Below are 25028 nucleotides of genomic sequence, written 5' to 3' on the forward strand. Positions count from 1 at the left end.
GGCCAGAGGCACAGGGGCGAAAGACTTCACCAGAGCCAGAATGGAGAATAGAAAAAGCACAATTTATTGGAACATACTGCTCATAGAAGCAGCAGGCAAGACTTGAGAGGTTGTCTGCCTTGAGAGAGGGTCAGGAGGCTCTATTTAAGCTCCAGGCATTATGGATTGGTTAGGATGAATAGTCTTCCAAGTGTTCTGCCTAATGACCTGAGGCAGCATAATGGATCAGAGCATCAGCTTAATGGCCTGGTTCCCGTGGCAGTCTCATCCACTCAAGTCTCCCATTCAAGTCTCCCAAACTTGCCTGCTTGGCAAGAAGTGGAGGCTTAGTTTTTAATTTTTGTAATAATACCACGACATTTAGGGAAGGGGTTATAGTGGAATCCTCTTTCCACTTCTTTTTCTCCCCAAAAGATTATAATAGCTTCTATACACTGATTGGATATAAATTAGTCTGAATCAGGGAGCAAGAAATAAGCAGTTCTATTAGAATTTCTCTATGACAGATTGAAGAATAGGATAATCTTTTTTCCTTGAATAGATGTTGGGATCCCCATGGTATAATATACCCACCTAGTGCATGTCTTGCCAAAAGCTTGTTTCTTTTAAAAGTCTCAGGTTCCTGGATGCTAACTGATCCTAGGGACGAGAAGAGATTACAGAGCTACCTGATATTCTCAGTCGGTAGTCCCATCCTCTAGTTAGAGTAGCTCAGTGTATACCTGTTTTCGGGGGTTAGCTCTTTGCAAATCACTCCTTTTCTTGTTGGGAGGAATAAATGAAGGAGTGAAGAATGAGCCAGAAATTGTTAATTCAGTGAGACTTTTTGGATACCTGAGAATGCATTAAGGGTTTCCCCAAAGTATGGTTCATTCTTCCTAAAAGAGTGAAATTGGTTCAGTCGCTCTAAAGTTCTATTTTTTCCTTTTACTGTTTTCTGTTACTTTTTTTCTTTATCCTAAGGGCATTAATTTTCTTGTCCTTGCATATATTCACATTTCAGAATGTAATGATTTTTTTTCTCCTTTTTAGCACCAGCAGACATTTTTGAATCAACTAAGAGAAATTACTGGGATTAATGACACTCAAATACTACAGCAAGCCTTGAAGGTATGTCCTCTGTTTTATGATATGCAGTTTGTCTTTCCCCCTCACTTTTACTGACTACTGTATTTGAAAGTTTAGTTTTCAGTTGTACCATGTGGTGGTAGTAGTAGAGTTAGACGAAAAGAACCTCTATAAAGTAGCACCTCACCTAGCATACTGCAATTTCTAACATGTTAGATTCGGCAACTTAAGTTCCAGGATACCTTGAAGTGACAGATAACCTCTCTTCTTATGAAACGCTTTATACAAAGTGGAGGGATGCGGTTCTGATTGCTAGTGGATGGTGTTATTCTGGAGCCATGATTTTAGAATTTACATAAAATGAAGGGTTGAAGGGTGGGGTGAGGTTGAGAAAGGAAGAAGAGGTAAGAGTAGAAAAGAAATAGAGGGTCAAAAGCTTACATATTTCCCCCCTCCCCCCCAGTAGAAAATTTAATTTGGCTAATATTCAAGTAATTACACCTGAAGTACATTCAACAATGTGTGTAGTATGTGCAGCATATAAAGTACATCATTTTGTTTACATCTTATAATGTACCCTCATTTACAGACAGAGGCACCCAGATGTCAAATCACGTGGAATGGACATTGAAAAAGATAAAGTGAATGAAGGGTGTTCAAGAAATAGAACTGCATTTAAACTAAAAGTTAACAATGCAGCATCTTTATCACTGTAGGCATATACACACAGCTTCAGTTCTTTGAAACTTGGTCTGTGAGAGAAAATGACGTAGTTTTTGAATCTGAGCCAGAAGTTCATTTGTTTCAAGAAATAATTTATCTTTTAGATAATTGTAATCATAATTATGATAATGGTAACGATAAATAACTAACACTTATTAAGCACTTATTGATACTGTTTTTTAAGTATTTTATATGACTAATTTATGCTCATAAAAAGTGTATGAGGTAGGTAAAATTTTTATTTCCTTTTTTAAGATCAAGAAACAAACTAAAGTGACTTGATCACCATCATACTACTCTTATGTGAAGTAACTGGAAGTAGAAACCAAGCAGTTGGAGCACCACACTTAATTATTGATTTTACTAGAAACTTTCAGCTCCTTTTTTTTTCATTAGGAAAATGGCAAAATAGTTCTGTTTAGAGCATTAGTGCAGTTTGCGAAGTCATTGTATTTGAAGAGGAAGCAAAAGTGGAATGCCTTAATTTTTGAGTATGACATTTTTTAGATTGCCATTCCTTTTGATAACTAAATCATTCCATGTCTATTTTCAGAAAGTGCCTTTCTCATTCTTTATCACTGAGTGTGAGGCTACACTCATTACTTTGTCAGAACAAATTTGGGGAACTCACTTTTTTTTAACTTGGGGAACATATAATGCTAAACATAAAGAATTAATCAAATTATTTTTGTCCACATTTCTTTTGAGGTAAGTTATGTGACCATAGCTTGCTTTCTTTTTTTTTTAAAGATTTATTTATTTATTTATACAAGCACTGGGTACAGTCAGAAGTGCGGGAGGGTGAGAGAATTCACCAGAGCCAGAGCGGGGAACAGAACAGGCAGACTGATGAAACACACTGCTGAGGGGAGCAGCGGGTGAGACAGGAGAGGTCTGCGTGCCATGTGGGACCCTCACTGGTGGCCAGGGATCAAACCCGTGTTGCAGAGGCTGCGGGCAGTTCGCCACCCAGCGCTCAACCGCCCTGCCACCAGGGGAAGCCCTACCATAGCTTTCTTTAACTTTCTTTTCAGTTACTGGCAGCTAGGGGGATGGGGAGAGTGGGGACAGTGTACTTAAACCTTAACTGTTGCTTAGTATAAATTTGTGAGACAGTCGGAGTTGCTTTTCCTAGTAGTATACTGACAAGGAATCTTCTTTTGAGAATCACAATGTCATTGATGAATTTCAGCATTTGTATTTTATTTTGAGAATTTATTTTTAGCTTTCCAAAGTATGTGACCTTCAAATTATCTAAATCCTTTTTGGATTCAGTTTATTACTGTTATATGAAGTAGTAGATGAAAAGCACTTAGCATATTTCTGGGCATGTAATAAATGCTCCATAAATGTTAGTCATTATTATTGCAAATTATTTTGCTTATCTAATAGAATATGTGTATCTTCTATGTTTTATTTATTTTATTTTTTTAAAGATTTTGATTATTCATGCATACGAGAAGTGGGGGCAGGCCAGATGCGTGGGAGGGTGAGAGGATTCACCAGAGACAGAGCAGGGAACAGAACAGGTAGACTGACAAAATACACTGGTGAGGGGCGAGACAGAGTCTGCTGTGCCATGTGGGATTCTTGCCGGCCAGCTGGGATTGAACCTGCACTGCAGAGGCTGCTGACAGCTTCACAGTGCTGCGCTCAACTGTCTGTGCCACCATGGGAGGCCCCTGTATATCTATGTTTTAGATAATCATAAGAACCTGATTTTGGTAGTGACAGATAGCAAAGTTTAAAGCAGTACAAATAGCTCTCTTGCTTTTTTCTCTCCTCACTGGCTGTTAGAATTGTAGTTAGGGTGTGGTAGGGACTTCATTCTGCCAGTTGCTCAGGCTTCAAATCTTGGAATCATCCTGATCTTCCCCCTCCTGTCAGCCCCCACATTTAATATGATAGCACATAATGTTAAATTCTCTGCTTCTGCCCTTTCTCTCCTGTAGTTATGCTTAACATACAACCAGACCGAACCTTTTCAAATGTAACTTATAATCATGTCATTTCTGTCCAAAACCTTCCATTGGCTTCTTATTATATATTCTGCGTATGGTAACATTCTTAGGGACTCCAAAGTTTTATATGTTCTGGTTTTCAATTACAAATATAGCTTAATCATTTTTTTTATTTAATGGAAAATAGCGTTGCATTTCAATATTATGTAAGTTTTAATTATGCATCATTGAAAATCAACATGTGTATATGCTACATTAAAGTCATCATTAAAAATCCAATCCTATCCTTCATGATATAATTATCCTTTTTGTACACCCGTTTACCCCATTGCCTTTCTTCCTTCCCTTCTAGAAAGCACTAATTGTTCTTATTGTCTGAAAGTTTATTTTTGTTTTATTTAGTACATCTGTTTTATTTATTTTCTCTGTACCACATAAATGAAATCATACCCTGTTTATCTTCCTCTGTCTGGCTTATTTCTCTAAGTATATTACCATGTCAGTCCATACAATTTGTTGCAAAGGGCAGATGTCATTTTTTTTTTTTTTCTTTTTTCTCTGATAAGTGAGTAGTGTTCCGTTGTGTATATGTACCATGTCTTCATCAGTCAGTGGGTACTTAGGGTGTTTCTAGTTCTTAGCTATTGTAAATAATGCTGCAATGAATATGGGGATGCAAATATCTGTTCAAATTAATGTTTTATTATTTTTGGATAAATATGCATAGTGGGATAACTGTCTTGTATGGAATTTCTATTTTTAATTTTTCAAGCAGTCTCTATAATGATTGTACCATTTTACATCCCCACTGCGGTATACAAGACTTCCCTTCTATCCATATCCTCTCTAGCTCTTGTTTGTTTTCTTTTAGGTACTAGCCAGTCCTACAGATGTCAGCTGATACCTTATTTGCATTTCCTTAATAATAAGGAATTATTTTCATTATTATTTTATTATTATGGAATTGCAAATAATAATAATAAAATAAAAATGCAAATAATAATAATAATAAAATGCAAATAATAATAATAATGACAATTTTTTTATGTCTGTTGGCCATCTGTCTGTCTTCTTTGGAGAACTGTATTTTGTTTATATCCTCTGCCCATTTTTAATTTTTTTTTATTGTTGAGTTTTGAGTTCTATGTATATTTTGAATATTAACTCTTCAGACACATGATATGCAGATCTCTTCTCTTATTCAGTAGGAAGTTTTTCGGTTTTTTTTTTTTTTTTTTTGATGCAAGTTTCTCTTGCTACAAGGAAACCTTATAGTTTGATGTAGTACCATTTGTTTAATTTTGCTTTTTGTTTCCATTGTAATTAGAGTCCAATCCCCAAACATATCTCTAAGGCTGATGTCAAGGAACATATCCCATATATTTTTTTCTATGTATTTATGTTTTCAGGACTAACATCAAGTTTTTAATTCATTTTAAATTAATTTTTATGTCTAGTGTGAGCTAGTGGTCTAATTTCATTCTTTTACATGTGACTGCCCAGTTTTGCAAGCACCATTTGTTAAAGTCTTTCCTTGCTTCATTGTAAGCTCTTGACCCCTTCATTGTAAGTTAGTTGTGCATATATGTGAGGTTTTATTTCTGGACTGTCAGTTCTGAATATCTTCATTATCAATAAAGATATCTGGATTATCTGAATTGTTTCAATTTGTTGTATAGAGCCTATGTTATTTTTATTGTTAAGTGAACAGAGCTTATACTGCAGTAATTAGGCAAGTTTTTCTCATTATTTTGATGTTTTAAAATTTCTTAGTTTTCTGTCCTCTCCTTTCTTCTAAATTAACTTTAGAATAATTTTGTCCTTGATGAGAAATATATGAAATTTATGTATTTGGATAGAATTGTCATCTTAACAGCGTTGAGTATTTCTGTCTGAGAGTTGTGTGTGACTCTCCATGTTTTCAAGTTTCAGAACATTTTGCTAACATTTCTTCCTACCAATCTTTGACATTTACTTGTGAAGTTTGCCTCTAGGTGTATATTCAGAATCCGTATTAAGGGAATATCATATAGTTATTGTTTGCAGGAATACTGTTTCAAGTGTTCGTTTTGCACTCTTTCATATGGCTGGTTCAATGAAAAGTTTTTTAGTTCTCAATATTTTATAAGTATAAATTCATGGTTGATTTTTGTTAACCAGTTATGAAAGTCTGAGAAATTAAAATTATAGATTGATTTTTATATTAGTGGTTCTAACTACTGATTTTTGGTTGATTTTTATATCATTAGTTTTAACTAGTAGGAAAAGGAATTACTGTGGATATATTATACTTTGTTTACAGTGGATTTATGATATAAAATTAGAATCACAGAATAATTCCCAATCTGAAAATGATTTTTGTTGTTATGTATTAGTTGTTGTGGAGAAAATTATTAAGTCATGTGAGAATGTATAAAGTCATGCCAAAATATTTGATTTTCCATTCTTGATTTATTTGAAGGATAGTAATGGAAATTTGGAATTAGCAGTAGCTTTCCTTACTGCAAAAAATGCCAAGACACCTCAGCAGGAGGAGACAACTTACTACCAGACAGCACTTCCTGGCAATGATAGATATATCAGTGTGGGAAGTCAAGCAGATACAAGTAAGTTTTCTTCTTTTCCTTAATATTTTAATAAGAATGTAATGAAAAACTTTCTTTCGGAAGTATGTTGATTTTGTTTAAGCAGAGGTGAAGTACATAAAAAGCTCTACTTTAACCTTATTTCATTTTAGTGTAGCTGAAAGGAGCATATGTTTTTATATATTTTTATATATAATTAATAATATATAATTTTTTCCAGTTCAGGAGTAAAGTCATATATCCTTTCATGGAGCATTCCATATACAATCAATTGATTTGAAATATGAAACAGTCACAGGTATCATTTGTTAAAGAAACAAAAGTATTTTGAACTTTATATAGTTGTTTTATGGATTTTAAGTTTTGGTAGAAACCTTAGTATTATTTTTGATAATTACTTTTTGGTTTACCATTTCACAGAATTTTCCCTCACCTCAGTCCCCTTCTTCCTGGGAAGGTTTATTACCATGTAACAAAATCCTTCTCCTCCAAGAAAAGAAACAGATACAAGTATTAAACACGTACATACCTATGGAAAATTTACATGGGACTATAATTTTTTTTCATGATAAGAATGTTTTTTGTTATGTAGTATGACTTTTTCAAAACATGCTTAGTTACCTCCATGTCTCATTATGGTTAAATGATTATTATATACAATTCAGATATTTATCATGCATTATGGTTTTGAGAAGTTTGATCACTAATTTCTATTTGAATTGAGTTTCTGATTTTATTTAAGACCTTCTAAAAGTTAGGAAGCAACCGAAATAACCCATTTACGTAGATTTTACAGCAATTGATTGGCACTAAACACACATGTTGATAAATATTTTGAAGTGTAATCTTAATATTTTGTCCAGCAAATGATTTTAAGTCAGCCAAAGCAGGAATATTCCTATCTCACATATGTAATAGGTAATAGGAGAAATTTTATACATGTAAAACAGACCCAGTTGCTCATGTCCTAGTTCAAGACATGAGTGCTTGGCCCCTGTCTATTATCACTCTTTTTCTTCTGTGATAAAAATAAAGAATGTCTTCAAGTTCTTATCCACCCAGGGGTCTTTTATTTCTCTGGCTTTTCATTTCCTGTTCCTTTTCTCTGGAAATTTTTCTTGTCTTCCCCCCTTACTAGTTTTGAAATACTTAGCTCCGGCTGCTTGCTCTAGAATGTTCATTTGGTTTTTTTTGTTTTTGTTTTGTTTTTTGTTTTAAAGATTTATTTATTTATTTATACAAGCACTGGGTACAGTCAGAAGTGCGGGAGGGTGAGAGAATTCACCAGAGCCAGAGCGGGGAGCAGAACAGGCAGAAGGACTGAAGTACACTGCTGAGGGGAGCAGCGGGCAGCAGGAGAGGTCTGCGCGCCATGTGGGACCCTCACCCGGCGGCTGGGGATCAGACTGGCGCTGCAGAGGCTGAGGGCAGCCTTGCAACTCAGTGCTCAACCGCTGCACCCCCGGGGAGGCCCACTGTTTTTTTTTTTTAAAGATTTATTTATGCATACAAGAGCTGGTGTACAGACCAGAGGTGTCGTGGGTGAGAGGATTCACCAGAGACAGAATGGGGAACAGAACAGGCAGATTGACTGAAGTACACTGCTGAGGGGAGCAGTGGGTGAGTCAGGAGAGGTCTGCTGTGCCATGTGGGTTGCTCCCTAGCCGGCAAGGGGATCGAACTCGTGCTGCAGTGGCTGTGGACTGCTTCATAGGTTGCGTCTTAACTCCTTGTGCCACCAGGGAGGCCCTGCTCTAGAATATTTTACCTGGCCTCCAGTTTGGCCAATTGCTTCTCTAGCATTCAGAGCCTACTACTGTCCTAATGAGTATTCTGTTACTTTAGTTGCTTTTGCTTTTCTGGCTCAACAGATTGGAAGCTTAACAAGGCAAGGGATCATTGCTGCCATCATACTAGAATGCCATAGTTTCTCAGGAAGTGTTTATTGAATTATGTTTGATAATATGTCTTAAAAACCTGTTTCAAAACCAATGAAAGGGAAGAAGTTTGAGAAGCTTGTTGCAAAAAGGTGGGAAAAAGAGAAGTAATGTAAATACAGGAAGACTTGGTATGTGAAAATATCACCTCCTGTCTTTCAAGGTTCTGAGACTTGATGGGGAAGTAAGAATAGTTAGGTGGACAAAGAAAAAATGATTTTGACTGAAAGAAGCTAATTAAATTGAAGGATATTGGAAATTGACTAAACATGGTTTTAGTGTTCTCGGTAAAAGGATAAAAAGATTTTAGAAAGCTGAATACAGGTGGCAGAGTCTGAGCAAGCAATACAGGTATGCAGGGGAGAATTAGAATTGTAAGACTGTCATAAACAGAAGAAGATACCTTATTAGCTGTGGGAAAATATGCTTAAACCAGATGTTAACATCTTTTCAAAACTTTAGACAAGGAGTCGTGAAAATACTATGGACAAAAAAGACTTGAATAAGTGTTTTTAAGGAAAAGGCAACCTGATTTCAGAGGATGTGTCCCATTTGTTCATAATTTAAAAAAAAATATGGGGTGTGTGTAGTTCTTGAAAAATACTATGTAATTTCATATTCCACTTGAAAGAAGTGGTAGAGAAATGGAATTTGTGGTTTCATCTCAATTGAATGTCTGTCATTGTACAAATCACTTGCCGTTATAGTATCTTTATATATAAAATGTTCTATCCTTCTAACAAGGATGCAAATTGGGATAGAATTGGTTTGAGGTTATTGAGGAAAAACTGTTGTAGTAATTTAATATGCTGAATGTGTTGTAATAATATCAAACTGGGAAAAAGTAGTTGCTGTGGCAACAATAATTCTTTTCTAATCAAAACATATTTTATAAATTTCTAAGAATATGTATCGCTGCCTTTAGGAAGTAGTCTTAACTCAGCATTTACATTGAATAGTTTCACAGCAGCATTGCATGGTGAAAAACTGAGAAAGTAAGATGTCATGCTTTTTGCAGACATTAAGAGAAATACTCTCTTTAACCATGCTGTTATTTCTGAAAATAAAGGAACTCCTTTGTGTATTTTTAATTCTTATATGGTAAAAGGAGTGGTAAAAAGTTTGTGGGAAGGAAAGATAGAAATTAAATGCAAATGAAAAAATATTGAAATGCAAGTCATTTGTAGAAACACTGCACAGGTGCTTGAAGGAGTGGGAGATACTGGAGTGCTCAAACTGTGAGGAAGTCTTCCAAGGATTGTTCTAGATATAAAACCATTTTTGTGCATTTTTTTGATTTTATGTGAAATAGATTGTTATTTGAAAATTGATCATTGTTAAACTTAATTCTTTGAATATGGCAGAGGTTACTTATTTTCAGTTAACTTTTCTTAGTTTTCTTTTTTATTAAGTATAAAGTTTGTTACAACCAGAGTAAAGCATTAAAAAACCTTGCTGATATTAAGTGTATCATTATCTATTTATAAGGATAGGTATCCACCTATATCTTGGAATAAGAGTCTCTTTTAATGCTGAATTCATAGGCTTCTTTATTCATAGTAGGCAAAATATAGCTGTTTCTGTTTTTTATTAAAGATTTATTTATTTATGCATACAAACAGTGGGTATGAGAGAATTCACCAGAGCCAGAGCGGGGAGCAGAACAGGCAGAAGGACCGAAGTACATTGCTGAGGGGAGCAGTGGGTGCGGCAGGAGAAGTCTGAGTGCTATGTGGGACCCTTGCCGGCAGCGGGGGATTGAACCAGTGCTGCAGAGGCTGCAGACAGTTTCGCAGCCTAGTGCTCAACCGCTGCGCCACCGGAGAGGTCCAAAATATAGCTGTTTCATTGAAGCGTCTCTTTCAGAAGAAATAAGATACATATATAGTGTTGACTAGAAAAAATTAGTTTGAAAATTTCATTCTATGGTGGTAGACGTTTAGTGCCTTGGAAATGAGTGTGGTCCTGTACGCTATACAATGTTGTTACCATTGTTACCTCAATAAAAGAGAAAAAGAAAAAAAGAAAGAAAAACTGAAACCCTTAAAGCACACCCTCCAAAAAATATATTCCATAGACATCATTCATATATGGGACTTATAAGGAAATTTTCACTCATGCGTACCTAGGTATATAAGAAGACAAAATTATTATGCCTCTTGATTTGAAGACTGTATTTGTCAGTCTTCATTTAATATTGAAAAATTAATTATATTTTGAATAATTAGTATTACAATGCTAGGCCTTTTAAGTACGTTTTTTCATATTTCAGAGAGAAGGGAAAAAATTCAAAGATACCTTAAATTCTGAATATTAAGGAATTAGGAAGTAATATATATGTATACTTTTGTCTATGTATTGCTTGCTTTGGTAATAATCCTGATTATAATAGTCTGTTGAATTCTGGGAAGAGGCCCAAGTCACTTGTATTATTAGCAAAAATTTTAGGCATCTTTTTTTCATTTTTAGAATCTCCTCTCCAAATTGGATATTGTGGATTATCAAATGAATGCTTCCTACTTGCAGCCTAAATTTAAAACATAATTATATTGGAGTTTTGCAATAAAAAATACCCATACATATGGGACTAGGGAGCATTGCAAGATATATAGATAAACTTTATAATCTGAGGGGAGATTCTGTAAAGTTTCTGCAAACCCTTGATACATAACCATGACCATACAAGGCATTTACCCAATGTGAAATTGATAGTAATATTCTTTCTTCTGTGATCATTAAATTCTTTTGAACTTTTTCAAAACAGGAAAAAAACAATATATGCCCACCAGAACAAGATGTGCTACAATTGAGCAATCAAAGTATGGATCAAAAGATAAGAGGGATTTGGGTAGGTAAATTTAACCCAGAAAGTAATGGCACATACTGACTTACATTTTAGAGAAATTGATATAGAATGAGTGTAAAGCACATTAGAGTGAGTGTTAAGTGGTACACCCAAATGTTGAGGTCTGTGCTAGAACTCTGGTCTTGATTATTTTACTCGGCCTGCATAAAAATGATTTAAAGCACAAGTGATAAAGACAAGTCGAGTGTTCTCAGCTTTACTTAGGATAAATCATTATGTTAAGCAGTTTAGGGCCTTATTACTTGAATACCGATCATTTCCTATTCCCAATACTGTTAAACAAGTAACTGCAGATTAAAAAAAAAAGTTAATGCAGTGATGATTAAATTTTTTTTTTTTTGGTAGAAATTTCTCAAACATAAAGTACTTGGATGATTACTCAAAAATCAAGTTTAAGTTTAAAACTAGGATGCCATTTAAAAATAAGATGCCATCCTGGTGTGAAAGATATTTAGCTGATAGGGTAAAATCTATTAGGCATACATTATGTAAAATGATTTGTATAGCTATGAATTTTCATTTGTTTTAGAGGTGAGTGGTAAGCTATGGGCCTTTATACTTAATATAGAATGTCATAATGCAGGTTGGAAATGCATAATGCATAGTATAATTAATGACAGGATTCAGGAATGTCTCCTTTACTGTTTACTTTCCTTGCCATGCTGCCTTTATAATTTTATTTATTTTTAAAGATTTATTTATTTATGCATACAAGAACTGAGGTGTAGTCCAGGGGTGGGGGGAAGTAAGAGGATTCACCAGAAACAGATTGGGGAGCAGAATAGATAGGTAGATCTACTGAAAGACACTGCTGAGGGGGGCAGCAGGCAAGACAGGAGGGGTCTGCTGTGCCATGTGGGTCAGTTCCCTGGCCACGGTGGAACTCAGTGGCTGGTGATAGTTTGAGAGTGCTGAGACTTTAACCCTTGTGCCACCAGAGAGGCCCTGCCTTTATAATTTTAGCAGTTATTATTAAAAACAGCAGCTATTATTAAAAAGCAGTTAAAATTAAAGAGACCATATAGAGCTGAGCTGTTTAATATGGTTACCAATTTGTCAACATAAATGTAAACTAAGTATTACTAAAACTTGCGGCCTCCTGGTGGTACAGCAGGTTGAGCACAGCACTGTGAAGCTGTCCACAGCCTCTGCAGCATGGGTTCTATTCCTGGCCGGCCAGGGAGATTCCCACATGACGCAGCAGACCTCTCCTATCTCGCCCACTGCTCCCCTCAGCAGTGTTTTCATTAATCAGCCTGTTCTGTTCCCCGCTCTGTCTCTGGTGAATCCTCTCACCCTCCCGAGCCTCTGGCCTGTACCCCAGCTGTTGTATAAATAAACAAATAAATATTTAAAATTAGAAAAAAAATTCAGTTTTTTTAAGGGTAGTTCTTTCTAATCTCCCAAAACAACCATGTAGTTTGTCAGTTTTTATGTGCATACTTTATCGTTTAGTTGCCCCTGCTCTGTTTCATACTTTTCTTATAACCCCTTCCTCAGATTTTATAAATTGCTATCATGACTCAGGACTCAGGGAAACCCTTAGACTTCCAGATCTTTTTATTATAAAGGTAATGCTAAAGGATTCACAGGTTACTAAAAGGTAACCTGATGAAGACAAGGTAAATAAGACAAGGTATAGAAGGGTCTTAAGTGTGCAACAGCTTTTGTCTTTAATTGAAATTGGGCTGAGTCATTCACCCTAGTGAACATAGTATAGATTTGTTCACCAGAAGCTCTGTGAACCCCATACTTTATGTATTTTTACAGTGACTTCATAACATAGACATGATTGATTTTTTTTTGTGTGTGTGTTTTTATTGATTTTTTTATTGTGGTACATTGGTTTACATTGTAGTTTGTATTTTGGAAGCTTAGATCCCCACGCTCCACCCCCATCACCCTGTCCAATGCGGTTACCATAGCACTCCCACCACCAAAGCACATATAGTCTATCACCAGAGTCCACTGTGCTCCCTCCCCACTATGTAGTCACCCCTCCCCCTTCCCCTGATTGTCTCACCTCTGAATGTCTCAGTTCTATAGTCTGCTTTCAAGGAATAGTTTTTGAGTTTGGCCGTTATCTTACCCTTTGTCTGATTTCTCTGTATTCCACATATAAGTGACACCATCCAGTATTTATCATTCTGTGACTTTTTTTTCATTTAGCATAATCTCTTCCAGCTCCATTCATGTTGCTGCATATGGAATTAGTTCATGTTTTTTGATTGCTGAGTAGCATTCCATTGTGTATATAAACCACATCTTGGTCCACTCTTCTGTCTTTGGGCATTTTGGTGTCTCTGTAGTTTGGTTATTGTAAATAGCACTTCAGTGAACATGGGAGTGCAGCTTTCCCTTCAAATTAGTGTATTCATATTCTTTAGACAGATACTTTGGAATGGAATTGCTAGATCATATGGTATATCCATTTTTGATATTTTGAGAAACTTCCATACTACTGTCCATATAGGGTGGCCAGTATATATCCCCAACAGCAGTTTAAAAGAGTTCTTTTTTCCCACATCCATATCAACACTCGTTTTGGTCTTTTTGATATGGGCCATTCTCACCAGAGTGAGGTGGTGTTTCATTGTGGTTTTGATTTACAAAATTTTCCTAATGGTAAGTGTTGATGAGTGTTTTTTCTTGTGCCTGTTGGCTATTTGTATATCTTCTTTGTGAATTGCATTTTTAGCTCTTCTGTCCATTTTTGGTTGTTTTCCTTTTGTTGAGTTGTGTGAGTTCTTTGTGTATCTTTGCTATCAGCCATATAAGATGTATGGTGTGCGTATATTTTGTCCACTTTAGTAGAGTGTCTTTTTGTCTTGCTTATGTTTTCTTCACCTGCACAGAATCTCTTTAGGTTAATGTAGCCCCAGTTATTTTTGTTTTCTTTGTTATTGGATGTGTATCTGCAAAGACATTACTGAAGCTTATTCATGAAGTGTTTTGCCTATGTTTTTATCTGTGTGTTTTATGGTTCAGGTTTTATATACAAGTGTTTTATGCATTTTGAGTTGATTTTTGTGTATGGTGTGAGGTATTGAGCTGGTGTCATTCTTCTGCATGTGGTTATCTAGTTTTCCCAGTCCCATTTATTGAAGAGACTTTCCTTGCTCCAGTGTATTTCTTGGCTCCTTTGTTCTTTATTAACTGTTCACATAGATATGGGTTTATTTCTTTTTTTTTTAATTAATAAATTTTATTTTTATATTCCCCATACAATTGCAATCCCCCCATTCTGACCCCAATCCCTCATCCCTCCCCTGATATGGGTTTATTTCTGAGGTCTTAATTTTTTTCTTTTTTTCTTTTTTTCCTACTTTTAATTTTTTTCTTTTTTTTTTTTTTTCCTACTTTATACAGGCTGTGTATTTATCATAGCTTTACTGCTTGGTATATATTTTATATATCATTTACAACATGTTAGTGTTATTTCAGGTTTTTTTTTTAAATAAATAAATTTTATTTTTATATTCCCCATACAATTGCAACCCCCTTATTTTGACCCCAATCCCTCCCCTCCCTGCCCCCCACCCTCCATAGAGTATCTCTGGTTCATAGTTTTTTGTTGATTTTGATTTTCACTTTCTTATAGTTATTCATTTTCCTGGTCCCTTATTTAAGTTTTCTAGATTCCTGCTATGAGTGAGACCATCCGGTATTTTTCTTTTTCTTTCTGGCTTATTTCACTGAGCATGATCCCTTCCAGCACCATCCATGTTGCTGCAAATTGCATGTGTTTATCTTTTTTAAATGCTGGGTAATATTCCATGGTGTATATGTACCACATCTTCTTGATCCAGTCATCTATTTTTGGGCATTTGGGTTGTTTCCAAAGCTTAGCTATTGTAAACAGTGCTGCTATAAACATAGGGGTGCAGGTGCTCTTTGGAATGGATGTTTCTGTGTCCTTTGGGTAAATACCTAGGAGTGGAATTGCTGGATCGTATGGAAACTCTATGTTTAGTAGGTCCAGAAATCTCCACACAGCTCTCCATAGTGGTTGGACCAGTTTGCACTCCCACCAACAGTGCAGAAGAGTTCCTTTTTCTCCACACCCTTGCCAACATTTGTTGTTGCTAGTTTTTTTAATATGTGCCATTCTCACTGGTGTGAGATGGTATCTCATGGTAGTTTTGATTTGCATTTCCCTGATTACAAGTGATGTTGAACATTTTTTCATATGCCTGTTGGCCATTTGCATTTCCTCTTCAGAGAAGTTTCTTTTTAGCTCTTCTGCCCATTTTTTGACTGGATTATTTTCTTTGTTTTTGTTGAGTCTCATCAGCTCTTTTCAGATTTTTGTGATCAGTAATGTGACTGGTTTTGGTCTAATACTATGCTGTTTTAATTATTATGACTATATAGTATAGTTTGAAGCCAGAAGTGTAATACTATAATTTTTCTTCTTTTTTGTCAGTATTTTTTCATCTTTTTGGAGTCTTTTGTGATTCCAAGTGAATTTTGGTAATGTTTGTACTATTCAAAGAATGTCATTGAAATTTTGATAGGGATTGCATTGAATTGGTATGCTGCTTTGGGTGAGATGGCCATTTGACTTGATTCCTCAGTCCATAAGCAGGGAATAGCTTTCCATTTTTTTTATATCTTCTGTTTCTTTTAACAGCATCTTAGTTTTCTTTATACAAGTCCTTTAGCTCCTTTCTTAATTCTACTGCTAGGTATTTAAATTATTTCTTTGGTGTGGTTGCATATAGGATTGTTTTCTAAATTTCTTCCTTTCCCAGCTCATTGTTTGTATATAGAAAGGCAACTGATTTTTGTGTATTGACTTGCCACTTAACTGATTTCAGTTAGTTTTTCCGTGGAGTCTAGGCTTCTCTATGTGTAATACCAGGTTGTTAGACAATAATGATAGTTTTACATCTTTATTTTCAGTTTTGATTCCTTTTATATCCTTTTCTGGCCTAATTGCTCTAGCTATGGCTTCCAATACCATGTTGAATATCAGTGGTGAGAGATGGTCCAGATGATCCACCATCTTGTCTTACACTACATCTTAGTGGAAAAGCCTTCAGTTTTCACCATTGAGATTTATGTTAGCAGTAGGTTTGTGATATGTGGCTTTTAATACGTTAAGTTTCATTTATCCCAAGTTTTTTGAGGATTTTCTTTATAGTGGATGTTGAATCTTATCAGATGATTTCTCAGCAGCTATAATATGATCATGTAGTCTTTATCTTTTGTTGGTGTGGTGAATTACATTGATTTTTGAATGTTGAACCATCCTGTATACCTGGTGTAAATCCCACTTGGTCATGATGTATAATTCTTTAATGTAGTGTTGGCTTTGGTTTGCTAATATTTTATTGAGGATATTTGCATCTGTGTTCATTAGGGAAATTAGTCTGTTTTCTTTTTTTGTGTGTTGTCTTTGTTGTTTTTGGTATTGGAGTAATGTTGACTTCATAAAATGTTTGAAAATATTTTCTTTCTCAGTTTTTTAGAAGAGCTTGAGGTGGATATGTATTAGTTCAAGTTGGAAGGTTGGGTGGAACTCACTTGTGAAGGCATCTGGTCCTGAGCTTTTGGTTTTTGGGAGAGTTTTTATTACTGTTTCAATTTCCTTGCTTGTGATTGTTCTGTTCAGGATGATTTCTGTTTCTTCCCTATTCAATCTTGGATGGTTGTACAAGTCTAAGAATTTTTCTAGCTCTTCTCGGTTTTTGGACTTACTAAAATATAAATGATCATAGCAGTCACCTGAATTCTCTGAATCTCTGCATTATTTGTAGTTACTTTTCTTTCATTTCCAATCCTATTATGAGTTTCCTCCCTTATTTACTTGGTGAGCCTAACTATCGCTTTATCTCTTGCTATTTATTTTTTTAAAGGATAGCTTTTGTTTTCATTAATATTTTGGAATGTCCTTTGATTTCTGTTTCATTTATTTATGTTCTAATTTTCAGTTTTTTATTCTGGCTTTAGGTTTTGTTTGTCTTGTTCTAGTTCCTTGATGTGGAATTATTTTAGCTATTTATTGTTTCTTGATGTGGGCTTGTATTGCTACATACTTTGTTCTTAACACTGCTTTTACTGTGTTCCATAAGTTCTGGAAGGTTGTGTCCTCATTGTCACTTGTCTGAAGTCATTTTTTTATTGTTAACCCAGTAATCTTTGAGTAGTGTGTTTCTCATTGTTCATGTATTGAAAGTTTTAAGATTTTTTTTTTTTGCCTATGCATTCAAGAACTGGGATGTAGGCCAGAGATGTGGAGGATGAGAGGATTCACAGAGACAGAATGGAGAGGAGAACAGGTGGATCTACTGAAATACACTGCCGAGGGGAACAGCGGGTGAGACAGGAGAGGTCTGTTGGGCCATGTGGGTTAGCTCCTGGCCAGGAATCGAACTTGCACTGCCGTGGCTGGCGATAGCTTGATAGTGCTGAGACTTTACCCTGTGCTACCAGGGAGGCAGGCCCATGTATTGAAAGTGTTACCTGCTTTCATTTTGCGGTTGATCTCTAGAATGATACCTTTATGGTCATAAAGATATTTGGTGTGATATCGAACTTCATGAAATTGTTGATGCTTGCCTTGTTACCCAAAACATGATCAGTCTTGAGTTTGACCATGTGTGCTTGATATGAATATGTATTAAACTTTTTTTAGTTCCCTATAAGTTTCTATTAGATCCACATAGTGTGATTCTTTAAGTTTATTGTGTGCTAATTATTTTCTGTCTGCTTTTTCTGCCCATTCATTAAAGTGGAGGGTTGAAGTCTTCTACTACAGATGTGCTTTTTCCAATGTCTGATTTCAGTTGATAGTAATTGCCTAGTATTTTGGTGCTCCTTTGTTTGGTGATTATACATTAATGAGTCTTGTGTCTTCATGGTTTCTTGTTCCCGTATTATATAGTGCCTATCCCTTTCTCTTCTTACCTTTTATCTGGAAATCTATTTTTTTTTTAAAGATTTATTTATTTATGCATACAAGAGCTGGGGTACAGGCCAGAGATGCAGGGGCCGTGGTGGTGGTGGTGAGAGGATTCACCAGAGACAGAGCAGGGAACAGAACAGGCAGACTGACTGAAATAGACTTCTGAGGGGAGCAGCGGGCAAGACAGGAGAGGTCTGCTGCACTATGTGGGTTGCTCCCTGGCCAGCCAGGGATCAAACTCGTGCTGCAGAGGCTGCTGATTGCTTCATAGTGCCGTTCTTAACCCCTTGCGCCACCAGGGAGGCCCTGGAAATTTATTTTGTCTGAGACAGGTATGTCTGTGCCTGCCTTCCTTTGGGTCCCATTTGCTTGTAGGTTTGTTTTCCACCCCTTTACTCTGAGTTTATGTCTATCTTTGGAGCTTAGATGCCTTTCCTGGAGACGACAAAGTTTAGATTCTGTTTCCTGTTCCAGCCACATACTCAGTGCCTTTTTATTGGAGAGTTCAGCCATTTACATGAGTGATGATTGATACATGAAAATCTGTTGCTGCTGTTCTGTCCTTAATTTTTGTGGTTCTACTCCTTTTCCAGTGCTGTGTATATATTCCTCTCATCAGTTTAGATATGAGAGTTCCTTTCAGTATTTATTATAGGGAAGTCTAGTGTATGCAGATAACTTCGGGTCCTCTGTCTGAGAATACCTTTATTTCTCCCTCATGTATAAGGAAGAGCCTTATAGGATAGAGTATTATTGACTGGCAATTTTTATCTTTTAGTATTTGGATCATGCCATTCCATTTTTTCTTTGCCCACAGTATTTCTTCAGAGAAGTCTGATGTTAGCCCAATTGGTTATCTGCTTCTTCTCCCTTGCCAGCTTCAGTATTCATTTTTTGTCTTAACTCTTGCAAATTTTGACAACTATATGTCTTGGTGTAGGACTTAATTTGTTAAGGTACCCCAGGGTTCTCTTAGCTTTCTGAATTTTCCTTTATTATTTCTTTAAATAGGTTTTCTGTGCCCTTCTCTCTTTTTGATCGCTGGTATACCCATTATTTTTGTGTTACCTTTCTTTACGGAGTTGGAAAATTCTGTCTTCATTTTTTTTTTTTTTTTTTTTACTTTTTCTCTTCCCTTTTCCATCTGATTCTTTTTTCATTCACATTTTCAGGTACACTGATTCATTCTTCTAGTTGGTCTATTCTGCTTGCACAGCTTTCTTCTGAAATTTTCTTCTCTATTACTCTTTTTATATCCTGAATTGCCATTGTTTTCTTATTTAAAGCTTCAATTTCATCTTTTATTTGTTGATTTTATTCCTTAGTACAGTCATTTTTTTTTTTTTTCTGAATTTTCTTCCATTTCTTTGAATTTCTTTTTCATAGCATTTTGAATTCTGTTTCTGATAGGAAGAATAGATCTTCCATTTTTTGGTGTGTGTTTGGGTTCTGAGGAGTTGTTCTGTGGTGTAGCATTTCCTTGTGCACTCATGTTTTCATTTCTAGTAATTTCTGTCTGCCCCACTTTTTTTGGTTTGTTTGTTTTTGAGGCCCCATAGATATGATGGGACTTCTGCAGAGCATGGCTTCTCATACCCTTTGGGCTAGTACCTGGTCTTACGGGGACTGCTTCCTTGGGGAATTTGGCTGCTCCTTGGTGCTCATTAGTGGTGGCTTCTGTGCTGGGTGTGGTACTTCCCACCCACACTGGGTGGGGGGCGGTCTCACCAGGGCCCGAGTGCTTCTACCACCTTGCCATGATCAATTATTAACTCTAGCCCCTCTTTCCTCCTTGAATGATGTGAGGTGGAACTCAAAGTTCTAATCATGCCTTAGTCTTTCTCATGACCAGTGCCCATCTTAAAGCTAGCCAGGATCCTACACAGATGATCTCATTGGAACAAAAAATGTGCCTGTCATCCAGGAAATTTCAAATGATTTGGGAACTCTGTGTCAGGAACCAGATTCAGAGAATAAATGGTGCTCCTATCAACCTTATCATTTACCCCTTCTTTGTAAGGAATGTTTACCCATTTATGATTTTATAACACCATGCATTGTTAATTTGTAAAATATTTATTTAAAAAAGTTGGAAGGTTATTCTGCATTATAAAATAGACTGAAATTATTAATATCACTTGATTTTCCCCAAAATACCTTTCAGTGTTGGAAAGATATCAAGCTCATAATGATGGAAACAAAGTTTTCAAAGTTGCTTTTGCTTGAAAATTCCATGTTAATCACAGCACTTGTGAATACTCTCATTTGTTATTTTGCAAGTGACAGATATACTTTAATTTTTGAGAAAATGGCTGCCAAAGATTCAAGTCTGCACAGTTTGTCATTTTCTTTTTTTTAAGTAAAAATAGTGTTACAGGGGAAAAAAACAGTTTATATTGCATTTCAAGCATTGTACTAGTGTTTTTATTTTCTTTAGCAACAGTGAATTTTGGATATACAGGACTAACTCGTGTTTAGTGTTTTGTTACATCAAACTAAAAGAACAAAAGAACATGTAAGTCAGTGTTGAGATTTAATTAAATTCATCTTTTCCTTATGAATAACTTAAGAGAATCTCTTTTTTTTCTCTTTTTTTGAATAGTGAATGTGCATATACAATCCATTATTCACACAACTTGGAGCTATTACTTGATTTGTGTTAAGATACAGCAGTTTTGTGTGCAGTTTTATGTGCATCACCAGTGAAAATGTGACCACAGTAAAAAAGGCAAATAATATCTTAATATTATTTGAGAAATTTTTTATTTAAGGAACCTTTCCCCTCATAGGGTCATGGGGATCTGAAGGTTCCATGGTCCACACTTGAAGAACTGCTAATATAGAGGAAAGATTTAATAGAAGACTTATATTTGAAGTTTCTCCACTATTTTTATTCTTGTGATGTTAGATGTCCTTTCTCACAACTTCAGTTATTTCATTTATGAAATTAGGTTTAAAACGTGTTGCTTGGTTTTTTGCTTTTGTGTTGATAGAGTTACAATTAATAAATTATGAAAACCTCTAATTTTAAGTTGTTGCTATTTGTAAATGAGTTTCTGCTCTGGTCAGTTTGGTTTACTTGTCAGTTAGGAATCAGTAAACTTGATGATTTCAAAGAAGAAATTTAGTGTTGGAGCTTAAGTTCTTAAAAAATAACTGCAAGGACTGGAAGAAGGATCTTTAACTCAGCATTCTGAAATGACTCCCAAAGTCTTGCAGGACTGGCCAGTTAAGAAAACTACTTTCTCTGTAACAATCCGAAAGGTAGTGAAACAGGAGGCTCCATGTGGGATTACTGAGCTCAAGAGCATACCTGTTTTGCTGCAATCTTTGCACAAGCGGTTAGGATTAAGTAACTGCCTCTGACCTATGCCTGGACATTGGAGTACCGATTCTAGTTGCCATTTCTACTCTATCTTTTGACATTCCTGCAATTGAAAATTGGACACTGGAATGCTACTGTGGAAGTGTTGTAGAGCAACCCCGATACAAAACGGGGTGCCTGACTGTGGGTCCTCACCCGCGCGCTTAAAAGGACTTATCAATGCTCTACTGCAGGCACACGTGAAAGGTTAATAAAAGGTTTATTTACAAGGGAAGGGGAAATGAGGAAATATACAGCTCTGGGAGAAAAGCGGGAGACAAAGTTTTAAATGAGTCCTACCCGATCCGCCGATCTGGAACCCCAAAATGGCGCTCTGAGAGCTGGCCGCCAGCCAGGAGCGGTGAAGCCGGGAGGCGAGCGATCGCGAGCCAGAGAGAGCCCTAGGCCCACGTGTTTGTTTTTTTATATCCAACCTGGCTGCCCAACTCCACCCTCAGGTCCCAGCCACCCTCCCCTTGGTGGTGATGGGATTTGTCTTCCCCAATGTCCTGATGGTTTTAGTCTGGAGTGGGGGTGGAGTCCACAAAGCCTGTATGGGATTAACTCAGGACATCACTTCCCCCTAACAGAAGAACCCATGTCCATTTAATCATGTTGAAGAATCTGTCCAAAGCAGCAAGATTATGCCTTTTCCTTCATGTCTGCCTTACAGATTTCATCTTAGTGTCATGTGGCACAAAGGAAGCTTAGACACCAGGGCTAACAAGAAGCATGTTTAATTGCACCGGTGCTGACTCAGCGGATTCTCATCCAAAGGCTGAGCCCCATCTGTAGAAAGTCAGGGGCTTATATACACTTAATGGTTCTGGGTGGGTTTGTATTGGCAGCTATGACATGGACGGATATGATATGGCTACACACCAACAGGTGAGTTATATAGTTGACTACCAAGGAGTGAGTAAAAGGTCAATAGTCATGGGACACCCCCGCCCCCAGGTCTCTTCTGCCTCGTGGCAGTACGTGGTCTAACATGAAGCAAGATTCATACCAGGGGCTAAGTTGCTTACCAGGAACTGTGCAAAAGGTCATTACTAAGACGACACCCCCCCCCCCCCCCCGCCCCCGCTGCTTATCTCAGGTCACTATGCTTCATTAGTACATTCAGCTGGTGTAACTTAAACTTTACTCAGAACTTTTTAACTGCTAGTGAATTGGGAAAATAGGTTAGTTGGTTTGTTTTAATCTTTTCAGCCTTTGTAGTGAAAAAAAACTATGCTACTTACATGAGAAAATGAAGCATGAGGGCTAGTTCCTGTTTTTCTTCTTTTTGTTTCAAATTATTTTGTTTTTGTTATTTTCTTGTACTCATCCAAGTTTTTGTCATTACTTGATGATCAAGGTAGCTTAACTTTTGTGAGGCCATTCTATGCTGTTCCAGTCCTAAGTTCATCAGTATTAAAACTGGACTGGATGATTACACCCAGGTTCCACCCATCTATAGCTGGACTTGGATATTATAGATGGACTTGGATTTTGTATGTAAGATTTAGGAAGCTCTTGACCTGTTGATCTTTGCAGGCATGTTCCATCATTTCAGTTACCTTGCTGATAGCACATGCTAGTAACATATACTTTCTCAACATAGTTTCATCTATACAAAGTAACAGATGTTGGTTTATATTGTTGTTTAAATGAAAATCAGGGCCTCCCCGGTGGCGCAGCGGTTGAGCGCCCTATTGCGAAGCTGCCCGAAGCCTCCGCGGCACTGGTTCAATCCCCAGCTGCTCCCCGGCCACCGGAGAAGGTTCCCACATGGCGTGCAGACCTCTCCTGCAGCCCGCTGCTCCCCTCAGCAGTGTACTTCGGTCCTTCTGCCTGCTCTGCTCCCCGCTCTGGCTCTGGTGAATTCTCTCACCCTCCCGTGCTTCCGACTGTACCCAGTGCTTGTATAAATAAATAAATAAATCTTTAATAAATAAATAAATGAATGAATGAAAATCAGAGTAATGTTGGCATCTTCCAGGTTAAGGAAATTGACCAATATATATTAGGAAAGTAGATTAAAAAATGGTCTTACAGAAGGTGGTAATCATTGCAGCCTATTTGGAAAAAAAAAGTAACATCAAGACTATTCTTTCCTTTGATGACTGGTTATGTCATTTGTATATTTGCTGCCATCTCCCATAGCATTCCACATTAAAATTCAACACTGTTGGGGCCTCCCTGGTGGCACAGGCGGTTGAGCGTGGCGCTGTGAAGCTGTCCACAGCCTTTGCAGTGCCTATTCGATCTCCGCCGGCTTCAGAGCAACCTACATGGTGCAGCAGCCCTCTCCTGTCTTGTCCGCTGCTCCCCTCAGCAGTATATTTTGTTAGTCTGCCTGTTCTGTACCCCACTCTGTCTCTGGTGAATCCTCTCACTCTCCCACACATCTGGGCTGTACCCGGGTTCTTGTATAAATAAAAAATAAATCTTTTAAAAAAATTTCACCATTGTTTAACAATTTGGCACAGACTTTTAAAAATAAAAGTATATACAAAAAATAATCTCTACAGGTGCTTATGTCTAGGTAGTAGTATGGATAAACTGGAGTGCGTATTTGAGTTAACATAAATGTAAATGGTTATGTTGATTTTGTGGTTTGTTGTAGAGAAACATTTTAATTTTTTTTTGCTATTAGGTCAGAGACTTAGTGAATATTGAGATTACTCTGCAATAAAAAATATTTATGCACTTATTGCTTTTTAGGTATACTTTATAGAGAAGAACATTAAGTTTTTGACTATAACCAATTTATACAGAATTAAGTTGGTGTTGACTTTGCTTTGAAATTCTCCATAATAAGAATTACCATCAATTTTGTTTGGCTTTTAATTTTGAGAAAATTTTGCTTTTCAGATGTGATTGATCTCACTGGAGACGATAAAGATGATCTTCAGAGAGCAATTGCCTTGAGTTTGGCGGAATCAAGCAGAGCATTCAGGGAGACTGGAATAACTGATGAGGAGCAAGCCATTAGCAGGTAAAAACATAATTTGTATAAAATATGTATATGCACTGTTGATAATAGCAAAAATAATTGGCTTTAATCTCAAGAGACTTTAACATATATTCTAAATAATTAATATGCTTAAATATTTTTTGTAATTTTCTGTATTCTAGTTCTGATTGCATTTGAAACTTTGAGTTTTAGAATTTTGGAGTGATATTATGGAGCATTACATTTAGGTGTATATTTTAATATTTGTTTTTTCTCTCCTTAACCCCTTTTGAATACCTTGTCCAATTTAGTTTTTTCATCATTTATAGAGCAGTCAGTAAACTCTTTCTAAAAATGACTAATAGCAAATATATATAGCTTTGTTGGCTCTATGGTTTCTGTTACAGTTAATCAATTCTGGTGGTGATGTGCAAATGTAGGCTTAGATAATACATAATTCAATGAGGATGTCTGTGCTTTAATAAATCTTGATTTTAAAAAATAGGTTGCTAACTGGATTTGACCTGTGGACCACATTTTGCTAGCCTCTGATATATGATACAGTAGTATGTTTATAGGACTTTTTTTTTTTTTAAGAAATAGGCAAGGTTCCATGATGTGTGTTAGAAAGCATTTTTTGATTTATTCACTGAAACTTGTTAGTTTGAAACAA

The 25028-nt window shown here is 36.4% G+C and overlaps 1 protein-coding gene across 3 annotated transcripts in view; it reads left to right on the plus strand.

The window, feature by feature from the left end:
- USP25 (ubiquitin specific peptidase 25) overlaps nucleotides 1-25028 on the plus strand; it is a gene marked incomplete at both ends in the record, with an annotated part of 108903 nt that overhangs the window by 18212 nt on the left and 65663 nt on the right. For all 3 annotated transcript variants that reach the window (XM_084232510.1, XM_084232511.1, XM_084232512.1), the window contains 3 exons: nucleotides 1033-1110; nucleotides 6214-6358; nucleotides 24274-24397. In XM_084232510.1, coding sequence (XP_084088636.1) covers nucleotides 1033-1110; nucleotides 6214-6358; nucleotides 24274-24397 — 347 coding nt within the window. The remainder of the gene's footprint in view (nucleotides 1-1032; nucleotides 1111-6213; nucleotides 6359-24273; nucleotides 24398-25028) is intronic.

Source organism: Talpa europaea (assembly GCF_964194135.1).
Source record: "Talpa europaea genome assembly, chromosome: 4".
NCBI classification, from domain to species: Eukaryota; Metazoa; Chordata; class Mammalia; order Eulipotyphla; family Talpidae; genus Talpa; species Talpa europaea.